Below are 13,162 nucleotides of genomic sequence, written 5' to 3'. Positions count from 1 at the left end.
TGTTCTTTTCCTGAGATCTCAAACCTATGCAAAACGTTGAACTTCGAGCAATTTTTTTTGGTTTTATTATGTTTGTGTCAAGAATGACCATAAATATATATAAACACTGTCCAAAGTTCAACGGTTTTGAGTTACTTGATTTCTAAGACAAGATTTTGACAAATAGGATTGCTATTGCTAAGATCAGCTCCACTGAGGTCTGACTTCTGCGCAACTTAAATAATACAGGTTGCAGGGATACGTTTTTGTTTTTTAGCCATATATTTGGTTTTAAACCGCTAATTAATTATATAATCAAATTAATCTTGTTCTGCCTTGTCTAACTATATATCTCATTATAAAACTCAAATCGAGAATATATATAGGAAACCCAAAAGGCTGGCTAATAAGAGGTTTACTAATTCAAAGTCAGACAGAACCAAAGTTGCTTGCTCTGTATATATAAATACAGATATATATGTACAACAATTATAATAAAACAAACCACATTATTGGATGAACACAACGTTAACATTGTAAACTTGTACGTTCTCTTGTTCTGAGAAGAAGTGAGTCATGGGCAGATCACGTTGTGCGTTGCTTGCAATTTTTCTTGATATTTATGTGGTCATACTGCTACTCATCACATCACCTGTTTGTGAGAGTAATACTGTTTTTAGTCCAACTTCAGAGAAACATGGAGTTGCTTTCTTCATGTTTGGAGATTCTTACTTGGATGCCGGTAACAACAACTACCTCAACACCACAACTCTTGCCCAAGCAAACTTCTGGCCTTATGGAGAGACTTACTTCAAGTTCCCCACCGGAAGATTCTCCGATGGCCGGTTGATATCCGATTTTCTTGGTGAGATTTGCTTATATACAACATATTTATATTAATTTATACGTGTACATCTCGAGTCGAGCTACCATTGTTGTCTAAATCAACTTTGATCTAACTTAACATATGCCTTGCATGTCTGCTATCAGCCACTCCCATAATAATATTTAATAACCCTTTGAGTTTATTATTTGTTCTTTATTTTGTATGTGTCATATATGTATATATGTATTTTGCAGCTGAATATGCTAACCTACCACTCATTCCACCTTTTCTACAACCGGGGTTTCGCCATTATTATGATGGGGTGAACTTTGCTTCTTCAGGAGCTGGTGCTCTGGTGGAAACGTTTCAAGGATCGGTATGTTATTTGTGCTAAACTATTTAGACTCTAATATTGAGTGAGACTATCAATTCAATTCAAACATACATTATAGTTGTTAGGCACTACTGTTAGTTCTGTTATAGCTGAGTTGTAATTAGTTAGCTTTCTGTTATTTCTTAGTTAGATTTCTGTTATTGCTGAGTTGTAATTAGTAATTCTGTTAAACAGAATCTTGGTAATTAGTTCTAAGTGCACCGACTGTAATATCTACCTCTGTAACAGAGTATATATATATATACTCTTCTCTTCAGTAAAAGAATTCATTCTCTCCAAAATTCTCATCTCAATTTTCACTTTCTCAACTAGTATCAGTGCCTAGGTCTTTTTTTTTTTCTCTTCTTCTTCTCTCGAGTGTTCTTCATTCCTCTGTCAATGGCGTCTTCATCGAGCAATCTTCCTCAAGAACGTCCTACCACACAAGCTGCTGCATCACAGGCCAATTCTCTTCCGATGACTGGTCCTCCACTTCCAGTACACATGGCTCCTCTGAATCTCCGATTAACTCGCACCAACTACATGTACTGGAGATCTCAAGTTCTTTCGACCGTTCGAGCTTACGATCTTGAAGGTTTTCTCACCGGTGACCGATCTCGCCTGCCGGCAACCATCTTAGATCCGCTGGACCACGATCATCACATTTCAAATCCTGAAGTTTCTTCCTGGTTGCGGCTTGATCAGTTTCTAATGAGCTGGCTTTTCAACTCCATCTCTGAAAACATGTTCGGTCATGTAGCTCGATGTGTCTCCTCTGCTCAAATCTGGTATGAACTTGCTCAACTATTCTCCAATACCTCTAAGGCTCGTATTCTTCAACTCCGTACTCATCTTCAACTGGCCAAAAAAGGATCGGCACCTATTGATGAGTATATTCTTAAGATGCGATGCTTGGCTGATGCTTTAATGGCTGCAGGACAAGCAATCACAGATGATGAACTTGTTTTGTACATTCTAGGCGGACTAGGTCCGGAATATGAATCCGTTGTGGTTAATCTTACTGCTCGAGAGACAGTCACCTTATCTGACCTACAATTCAATCTCCAAAATCATGAGATGAGACTTGAGAATCAACAAGTTGTAGCTACTGTGGATCTTCAAAATCCATCAGCCAACTACACTACTTCCACAAAGAAAAGTGGAAACTCATACAACTATACTCCGGGATCCCGTGGTCGTGGCTATCCTCCAAGAGGACGTGGTGGCCGTGGTTATTCACCGCGTGGCAACAACAACACCTCCAACAGACCGGTTTGTCAAATTTGTGGCAAAATGAGACATATAGCTCTGAAATGTTATCATCGATTTGATCTAAACTACCAAGGTGATGCATCAACAATCAACAACAACACTACTCCTTCTAATGGCTTGTCTCAGGATCCTACTCCTCAAGCACTTCTTGCCACTCCTACAACTATTGCTGACAATTCCTGGTATATGGACAGTGGAGCTTCTCATCATGTCTCGGCTCACACTGATTCTCTCACCTCTCCCACCAGCTACAAAGGCAAGGAAAAACTGGTTGTAGGTAATGGCTCCCAACTTCATATTCATCATATTGGTGATGCTTACATACATTCTAGTAGACCTCTACATCTTAAAAATGTATTACATGTCCCTGCCATCAAGAAAAATCCTATCGGCATATCTAAGTTTACCTTAGATAATAATGTTTCTTTAGAATTTACACCTAACTTGTGTTTTGTCAAGGACATTGTTACGAACCAGATACTACTTCAGGGGCATTTACATGAAGGACTATATCAGATCATGCTTCCAACCTCTACCAAGACTTCAGCTCCCTTCAATCCCAAACCTACTGCCTATGTTAGCGATTTTTCTTCTGCTTTCAATAATTCCAGTAGCAATAAATCTTCTACTGTTTCACAAATTCCTCATTGTACTCAGTCCTCTCGAGTTGTTGCTCTATGGCACAATCGACTTGGACATCCCTCTCATGTTGTTCTAAACAAAGTTCTTAATAAAATTCAAGTTTCTTGTTCAAAATCTCTTTCTAATTTCTGTGATGCCTGTCAATATGGTAAAAATCATCTAATGCATTTTCCAAGTTCTACACTAAAAACAACTAAACCTTTGCAATTAGTGCACTCTGATTTATGGGGACCCTCACCAAATCTATCACCTGAAGGGTACAAATATTACATTCTGTTTGTTGATAATTTCACCAAGTATTCTTGGATCTATCCTATGCGTCTCAAATCTGAAGCATTTAGTATTTTTTTACTGTTTAAAACAATGGCAGAAAAACAACTTGATCTACCCATAAAATGCTTACAAACAGATTGGGGGGGAGAGTTTCGCCCATTTCAAACTCATCTTCAAAAGCTTGGTATCTTGTTTCGCCACCCTTGCCCTCACACCCATCAACAACAAGGTCGAGTAGAACGAAAACATAGACACATCACAGAAGTTTCTCTTACACTCCTAGCCAAAGCCAATCTACCCTTAAATTTCTGGTGGGATGCTTGTGTTTCTGCTGTCTTCCTCATAAACAGACTACCCACACTCACTCTTCAATACAAATCTCCTTTTGAATGCTTGTATAATATTGCACCTGACTATACCTTTCTAAAAGTCTTTGGTTGCGCTTGTTTTCCATATCTACGTCCTTATCGTCATCACAAATTTGAGTTCAAAACCACAAAGTGTGTATTCCTTGGTTACAGTCCATTTCACAAAGGATATCGCTGTCTACATCCCACTGGCCGTATATATATTGCTAGAAGTGTAAATTTCAATGAACTTGAATTTCCATATACTCACTTGTTCTCACAGTCCAATATCCCCTTCTTATCTCGGCAAAACACTACAGCCCCTGCCTTTATCATACCCTCTCCTTCGCCTATAACACCAACTCCTTCGAGCTTTCCAACTCCTTCTTCCCTTGAGTCCACTCCTTCCATTTCTGGGCAACATATCTCACTGAATCAAGTTGATCCTTCATCATCATCCTCTCAAGTAGTACCTCCTTCCAACGATGTTCTTAACACAACTGAGGTAAGTGCTTCTTCTACTGATTCATTATTATTAGAGGTACCACTAAACTCTGCTGATGTTCTTCCTCCTGTACCGCCGGTCTTACCAAGTGGGCATCCCATGCAAACAAGATCCAAGTCTGGCATATACAAACCAAAAATTTATGTTGCTGCTGCTTCACACGAGATCTTGGGTGCTCCTACTTCTGTCAAAGATGCCTTAAGTATCTCAGCTTGGAAAAATGCTATGGAGGTTGAATATGCAGCCTTAATGAAGAACAACACATGGAGTTTAGTACCACCCACTGCCAACATGAACGTTGTAAATTGCAAATGGATATATCGTACCAAGTTCAAAGCTGATGGCTCTTTAGATAAGTATAAAGCTCGGTTGGTGGCCAAGGGATTTCAACAAACGCTGGGCCCTGATTTCACTGACACTTTCAGTCCAGTTATCAAAGCTTCTACAATAAGAGTGGTCTTTGCTCTTGCTGTTACTTATGGCTGGGATATTCAACAAATAGATGTCAACAATGCCTTCTTAAATGGAGTTTTACAAGAAAGGGTCTACATGAAACAACCCCCTGGTTTTATTGATTCTCAACATCCAAATCATGTTTGTCTTCTACATAAGGCACTCTATGGCCTTAAACAAGCTCCTAGAGCATGGTTTGATCAGCTCAAAACCACCTTACAAAGCTGGGTTTCAAGAGTTCTACTTCCGATCACTCCTTTTTCTACAAAACAACGCAAGGGTCTCCCTTGTTCATCCTTGTTTATGTTGATGATATTCTGGTTACTAGTGCAAATTCAGAGTCTATCGCTCATCTTATTCAGCAATTGCACACCAAGTTTGCGTTAAAGTCTCTTGGATCTGTTAGTTATTTTTTGGGCTTTGAGGCGACAAGGACAGCCACTGGGTTATATCTAACACAGTCCAAATATGCATCTGAGTTACTTGTCAAGACAAGCTTTTATGACTCTAAACCAGTTCCCACTCCAATGGTTCTTGCCAACAAGTTGTCTCTTGGTGATAGTGCTTTATTTGACAAACCTGAAGTGTATAGGAGTGTCATTGGTGCTTTACAATATCTTACACTTACACGACCAGATCTTTCATACTCAGTTAATAAACTGAGTCAATTTCTCAAAGCTCCTTCCATAAACCATTGGAATGCTTGCAAACGCATCCTCCGCTATATAAGAGGCACACTCCATCTTGGCCTACACTTTCAGTCATCTCCTATTCTTAACTTAGCAGCCTATTCAGATGCCGACTGGGCCTCTAATTTGGATGATCGAAAGTCTACCAGTGGTTACTGCCTCTTTCTTGGTGCAAATCTCATTAGTTGGGCCTCACGAAAACAACAAGCTGTTGCTCGCTCTTCTACAGAATCTGAGTATCGCGCTCTAGCCTCTGCTGCAATAGAATTAGTGTGGCTGCATTCGCTTCTTACTGAAGTAGGCATCAAACTATCTTCTCAGCTGCCAGTCCTTTGGTGTGACAATCAAGGAGCACAAGCTTTAGCTCTCAATCCTGTGTTTCATGCCAAAACCAAACATATTGAAGTGGATGTTCATTACATTCGGTGTCTCCTAGCTAACAAACAACTGGAGGTTCGGTACATATCTTCAGAAGAACAACCTCCTGATATCTTCACCAAACCAATCTCCTCACCTCGCTTTGAGTTCCTTTGTAACAAGCTAAACTTGGACTACTCCAACTATAGCTTGAGGGGGGATGTTAGGTGCTACTGTTAGTTCTGTTATAGCTGAGTTGTAATTAGTTAGCTTTCTGTTATTGCTTAGTTGAATTTCGGTTATTGCTGAGTTGTAATTAATTATTCTGTTAAACAAAATCTTGGTAATTAGTTCTAAGTGCACCGACTGTAATATCTACCTCTGTAACAGAGTATATATATATACTCTTCTCTTCAGTAAAAGAATTCATTCTCTCCAAAATTCTCATCTCAATTTTCACTTTCTCAACTATAGTTAATATTTCTCTAAAATCATCATTAATGGTTCGGTTTCCTCTTTTCCATGAAGAAAAAGGGAATCTCTTTTGGAAGTATGGACATGTATCTAATGTTTTATGCATGTCCACAAGTTGATAAAGTGGACACGTGGTATAATATGAAATATTTATATATATATATATATGTATAGGATTATTTTGAAGTCAAAAAGGCCGGAAATGGTAGGCTCGAAAGCAATTAATATTGCGATCAGGCTTTTACCAAAGAGAAAGTGATCGAAGTAGAGATTAGAGAACACATGCATTTGAGTTTGAGTACTTTGTATATAATTTAATTTTATATATAATTTTGTAAAGGTGATCGATCTGAAAACTCAACTAAGGAACTATAAGGAGGTAGAGGCTTGGTTGAGAAAGAAGTTAGGCAGTGTTGGAGCTGAATTGGCATTGTCTAAAGCTGTCTACTTGGTTAGCATCGGCACCAATGATTATTTGAGCCTTGCCTTAAACAATTCCACAATCCTATACACATACTCCTCCCAATCACAATACGTTGGGATGGTCATTGGTAACTTGACAGCTGTCATCAAAGTAAGCATTTTTACCTTCTCATGATTTCTCTTGTTTTATTTACGTAACAGAAATTTTTTATTTTAACAGTATTTTTTTTTAATATTAACTTTAATGAAATATTCATATATTTAACATAATATTATAATATTTAATTGTAGTTTGTAAACACTTAAACTTAAATAAAATAAAATAAATAATTAAAAAAATTAAATATGATATTTTTTAGATATTTTACAATAATAATTATTTAAAAATAATAAATAATTAAACAAATTAAATATATGATATTTTTGATATATTTTACAAGGATAATTATTTTAAAAAAATAAATAATTAAACAAATTAAAATATGATTTTTTTGAGATATTTTACCATGATAATTATTTAAAAATAATAAAATTATACGTTTTATAACTTAAAAATAAAATTTAATTAAACTTAAACTCACCTATTAGAATAATATCATATTAAACATATAATATAATCTACTGTGAATTAGCAACAAATTATTTAAAAAAAAAACTAGCAAGAAACTTAAATTTAAAATCTAAGTATAATATTTAATATTACATTAAACATATAATATATAATTTATTATTGTCACTCCCAAATTCAAAAATTAGAACAAACATAAACTTAAACAAAAATAAATAAATTATTTAATTAAAATAAGATATTTATTTCAAAATTTATATGACATTAATATAAATTTAATAAAAATAATTAATAAATTTTATAAATAAAACTAAGCGAACGTGCATATTGCACGTTGTTTGTATCTAGTAAAAAGTAAAAAAATGTGTAGATAAAAAAAATTCTTGGTTTTAATGGGTTTTATTTATTTTTGGTTAATTTTAACGAAATATTCTTATATTTAACGATAGATTGTAAACATGACTTAAACTTAATTAAATAAATAATTAAAAAAATTAAAATATAATATTTTTGAGATATTTTACAAATGATAATTATTCAAAAAAAATAAAACCATATATTTAATAAGTTAAATAAAATTTAATTAAACTTAAACTTAATATTATATTAAACATATAATATATAATATTTTGTTGTCACTGCCAAATTCAAAAATTAGAACATTAAACAAAAATAAATAAATTAATTAATTAAAATAGAATATTTTAAAGATATTTTATGATAATTTAAATAATTAAATCAAATTTATTTAAAAATAATAAATGCATAAATATCATTTTTTTATCTTATAAATTTGTGTGATAGTTTGTTTTTTATCAAGTAATTAGAGCTTTTTTTCTTCATCAAATTCATCAAAGGACATTGTGAGATACATTAGAAACTAAAAATAGTTTATGTATGTATATTACTGTCTTCACTATGACTTAATCTATTTTTATTTTATTTCTATTATTAATTTTTTTTTATATATGTCATGTAGCCATGTAAATATATATCTATGTCAACATTGTGTTTAGATGTCATATATGTAGAAATTATTATATATACTATAGGAAGTATAATTTATTATATATATTAAAAAAAAACAGTGAACCGGTTTTTTTAAAATTATAGATAATGTTTACAACTTTAAAACTAAGCAAACGTGTATTACTCGTTGCTTCTACCTAATATATATATATATCTAGATATTACAAACAATACCAAAATATAATTATTACACGTATAGACACTACTACAAAATAGAGTTTTCTCCACAGTTTTTCTCCTTAATACTCTACTGCTTTTTAGAGTAATCAGAACCGCAGTGTATTTGACCGCAGAAAAAAATTCACGAAAAACCTTAGAAAAAAGTGCTACTTTAATATATAATTATTTTCGTTTTCTTTTCATATATTATTTGATTTCGGATTAATTTTTTTAATACCAATAAAATTATATTAATGATACTATATTCAATACAAAATTATATTTAAAATTTTTAATATAAAATACCATATTTTATATAAGTAAATTTATATAATAATATAACATATTCTTATATACCTAATTTTATAAATTATTATATAAATAAACATAATGTATAAATTAAAATTAAGAAAAACATTCACATATCATTACTAATTAAAAGATGTCACTTATATATATATATATACATAAGTAGTTCAATATACATACATAAGAAAAATTAGACTTCATAAATAAATGACATCAATCTTGCTAACCAGTGAGTTTGTAGTGGGAGTAGGTTGTCCTTGACACTGAATACGCTTTTGTCAAACCACTACAAAATTGACAAATAAATATAGATTAGATGATTAAGTACTATATATATATATAGTTTTTCTTAAGCAAAAAAAAAATATATATATAACATACTTTCTTCTTGATAACTTCTTCTAGATTTGGTGCATTTACAAGATCATAAATGTATCTTAATACATAAAAACCACATTTTGTGCCCATTCGACAAACGACGAACCCATGTGTTAGTGCAACATATTGGACATCCCTGGTAACCTTTTGTGCTTAACCTAGACAGATTACCATATCTCGGGAAATCATTAACAGTCCACAACAACACAACTTTTAAGTTAAAGACTTCTTTCTTAAAAGTGTCATGCATAATTTCAATAATTATATCAATCTTTTAAAAAAATGGGCAGATTTTCCTCTATTTCTATAACATATCCCAATTTATTACTACCTATAAATTAAATTCAAACAAACACAAGAATCAACATGCATAATTTTGTCCATAAACCACCGCAGCATACAGAATTTGCAGAACCTACTTTTTTAAAGATGAATATCTAATATATTCAAACTTCTCCCACAATAGTTTGTATAATATCAAAAATAAAAATAAAACATTAAGTAGTAATTATTACTCACCTTCAAAATTAATCTTTAACAATTTCAACGCATACACTTCAAATTCAAACAAGTATTTCCTACAATAAAAGTTTAAACAATGAATAATAAATATGGTAATTGGTGTGATTAAGAGTATTCAAAATTATTTATTTAATTAAAACAAGTAAACTCGAATTTTAACTAGTAATTTTCTAATAAATTAGTTAAACCACTAAAATTAAATTTACTAAACCATAATTACAAAATTAGTGATAAATTAATAATAAATTTGGATTCCTAAAATAATTAACAAAAATTAACTTAAAAAATTTCATTATGTAAATAATATAAACATACATTAAAACCTCATTAAGCCTACTCGAAATTTCTTCATTTTTGACCTAAAAATTCAAAATAAATCATTTTTATAAATATATACATGATTTAAAGCATTAATGTGGAAAAGAATTAAATAAAAACACATAAAAAAGGTGAAGATGGTGATTACTGTGGTTGAGGTCGATGAATTTTCCGTTCTCGCGCGCGACTGAAGTGAGGAAAATGAAGAGAGTGAAGGATCGGGGTCGAGTATATGGGGAACGAGATTTTTCTCCGCAGTTATTTTGAAAAAACTGCAGAGAAAAGTAGCAGATAAAAGTAGTGAAGTTTTTCTCAGCAATTTTTTCAAAATAACCATAGAGAAAAGTCTCCGCCTCCCCTTTCAAATATTTTCTTAGCGCTTTTTATTTAAAGTTAAAAAAAAACGTAGAAAAAACGTATAGTTGTAGTAGTTAGATTAATAGTAGGGTAAAAAAATAAATTAATCAATAGACTAATAATGCACTGGAACTGTCTAATAATCTTTAGAATTGACCTTTTGTTTAATCAGTCATAGAAGTATAAGATGTCATTGTCATTTGAATGTTGTTCTACATATACAGTGTTACTTAGTCTGAGAAGAAGTCTAACACACAAACTAAAAATATATTTTTATTGAGAACAAGTCTAACACAAACTAAAAATATTTTTTTATTGAGTTATGTTTTAAAATTTAAATATATGTTAGTCACATTATTAATGCATCTAAAAAATGTTTGACATCTCAAATTCATTGTATATGTGATTATATGATGAACTCTTCTATATAGTGGTGAAATATATGAAATGGAGTATCTAATTGGCAGGATATATATGACATTGGAGGTAGGAAATTTGGGTTTATAAACTTGCCAGAATTGGGTTGTTTACCAGGCGTAAGAATAGTTAAAGAAGAAACCAAGGGTAAGTGCTTTGAAGAAGCATCATCTATAACAAACTTACATAACGAAGCACTTTCAAAGCTTCTCAATAAACTATCGAAGCAGTCGAAGGGCTTCAAATATTCACTCTATGACTTCAATACCAATATAAGAAAAAGGATGATTCTTCCCTCCCACTATGGTAAGTACGCTACTTTTTATATATATGCACACTACCACTACCACTACCACTAACAGTAACTTTAATTTAGTAACTCTTTCACTCATTTTTATTAGATTTGTCAAGCAAAAATTTCAGAATACATCTGCTGTTTTAAATCGTTAAAAAGAACATGTTAATTTTTTTTTAAATATTTTAAGTGTTTTTTTTTGCACTTAAGTAAGTGTTTAATTGGTTGGAGTAAATAAATAAAGGGAATATATATTATTTTAGTCGTACGAGTTTATACAAAATACCAAATATGTCTCCCATTTTTTATAAATACTAAAATAATACCTTATGTTTTGTTGTTCATACCAAAATAGTGGTTAAATTTATTTTTTCAAAGAACCTTATACTCTCACCTATATATTTTTTCTAAGATTAAAATTATTTTTACTTCTTTTAATAAATTAATAATAATACTTAAACTTTTTTTTAAAAAAACATATAAAATAAAAAGAAAAAAATGATAATGAAATAAATACTTAAAATAAATAAATCAAGTATTACATCTTATTATTATTTAATATTTGACTTTTAACTTAAAAAAACTTATAGTATTATTTATGTAAGTATATATATTTATTTAAGTTTTATTATTATTTATATTTTATTTAAGTTTATTTAATTTATTAAATAATTATAAATATATAAGTGAGGTAAAAGTGTCTTTAAAATGACCAAAAATAAGTGTAGGGTACCATTTTGGTATGAACAATAAAACATAGAGTACTATATTGGTATTTATAAAAATTGAGAAACATACATGGTATTTTGCAAAAACAAAGGGAATTAAAATCGTATATTCCCATAAATAAATTGGTTGGGCTACGATGCGGTAGAAAATTAGAAATGTCCAAATATACCAAAAGTTTTTTTTTAATTATATGTATAAGATAAAGTCACTGTTTTTGAAATAAAAATACAAAATATTGTATAATTGTTCAAAATTATTCGTCCGATTATTATATATATTTTTTGAATTCTTTTTTTTTCTAGGAATTTCACAAACTTATGGTCAATATGATGCATTTTTATTTTAAAAATATCGCAGTCATAATTTTTGTGAATGTTTTGTGATTCATTACTACCAATAATAAATGTTAAGAGATTCTTAAAAACGTCATTATGGAGTAATAGTTCTAGAAAAATCATTTTGACCCGCAGTACTCACACGCGTATCCATTTCTCCGTAGTTATCTGAAAATAGACGAATGATTTTTTTGGAGCAAATAGTCTCAAGACCACTCTTCATAATGATATTTAGTACAAGCAACAAAAATTCTGATTTGTTGTGACATTTTTAAAAACCTTCTAGGACTCGTACTCAGAATTTTTGCAACGGTCCTAAAAAGTCACGAAATAGATAATTCAAAGTCATAATTTTGTAACTAGTCTTAAACAAGTTATTTTTAAAAAATATCATTAAAATATATTTTTGACCGAATTACTACTCAAATCCTAATTGGAAATCCTTTGTTGCCTTTGTGTTTTCAACATCCTAGCTCTATTGTTTCTCTCCAATTCATTATACCATAGATTAGTGACATGTAGTTTTACCTATATACTAATAAAGGTAAGGGATTAATGTAAAAACAAAATTATGTTATTTTAATTTAATTTTTGAATGAAGGGTTCAAGGAAGGGAAAAGTGCTTGCTGTGGAACAGGGGAATTTAGAGGAGTGTTTAGTTGTGGAGGAAAAAGAATTGTGAAGGAGTATCAACTCTGTGAGAATCCCAGTGACCATGTGTTTTGGGACTCTTTCCATCTCACTGAAATGGTTCACAAACAATTTGCTGATGAAATGTGGACAGGCCCTCAAACTTCACTTGGGCCTTACACTATGAAGGATCTCTTTCAGGCCCACTGAACAATCTGTCTTCTACTAAATGTTATTATTATCCTAAACTTTAGTTTACAATAATATCAAAAGTTACGTTTGTCCCAAATAAAGAAAAGGAAAAATAAATATAATATTAGTAATGAATAACTTATTAAATAAATACTCCATATCTCAAATTTTGATATTGATGATCAACCCCAGTAGCAATTTTATACGCATGGGATAATTGTGGAAAGAAAGAGTTAGAGGGCGGGGGTAATTAATTGGTAAAAAATAAATAAGATAATAAGTGTATATATAATTTATTTTTTTGTTAATTT

The 13,162-nt window shown here is 31.2% G+C and overlaps 1 protein-coding gene across 1 annotated transcript; it reads left to right on the top strand.

Moving 5' to 3' along the window:
* Positions 1-555: 555 nt before the first annotated feature.
* LOC133795027 (GDSL esterase/lipase 5-like) lies at positions 556-12,869 on the top strand. Its single transcript, XM_062232482.1, has 5 exons — positions 556-844; positions 1,060-1,181; positions 6,531-6,764; positions 10,721-10,976; positions 12,631-12,869. Exons 1-5 carry the CDS (start codon positions 556-558, stop codon positions 12,867-12,869), a joined length of 1,140 nt encoding a protein of 379 aa, XP_062088466.1.
* The last annotated feature ends 293 nt before the right edge of the window (positions 12,870-13,162 follow it).

Source organism: Humulus lupulus, chromosome 8 (assembly GCF_963169125.1).
Source record: "Humulus lupulus chromosome 8, drHumLupu1.1, whole genome shotgun sequence".
In the NCBI taxonomy this organism is placed as follows: Eukaryota; Viridiplantae; Streptophyta; class Magnoliopsida; order Rosales; family Cannabaceae; genus Humulus; species Humulus lupulus.
The sequence above is the reverse complement of the archived record's forward strand: the minus strand, read 5'-3'. Positions and strand labels throughout refer to the sequence as shown.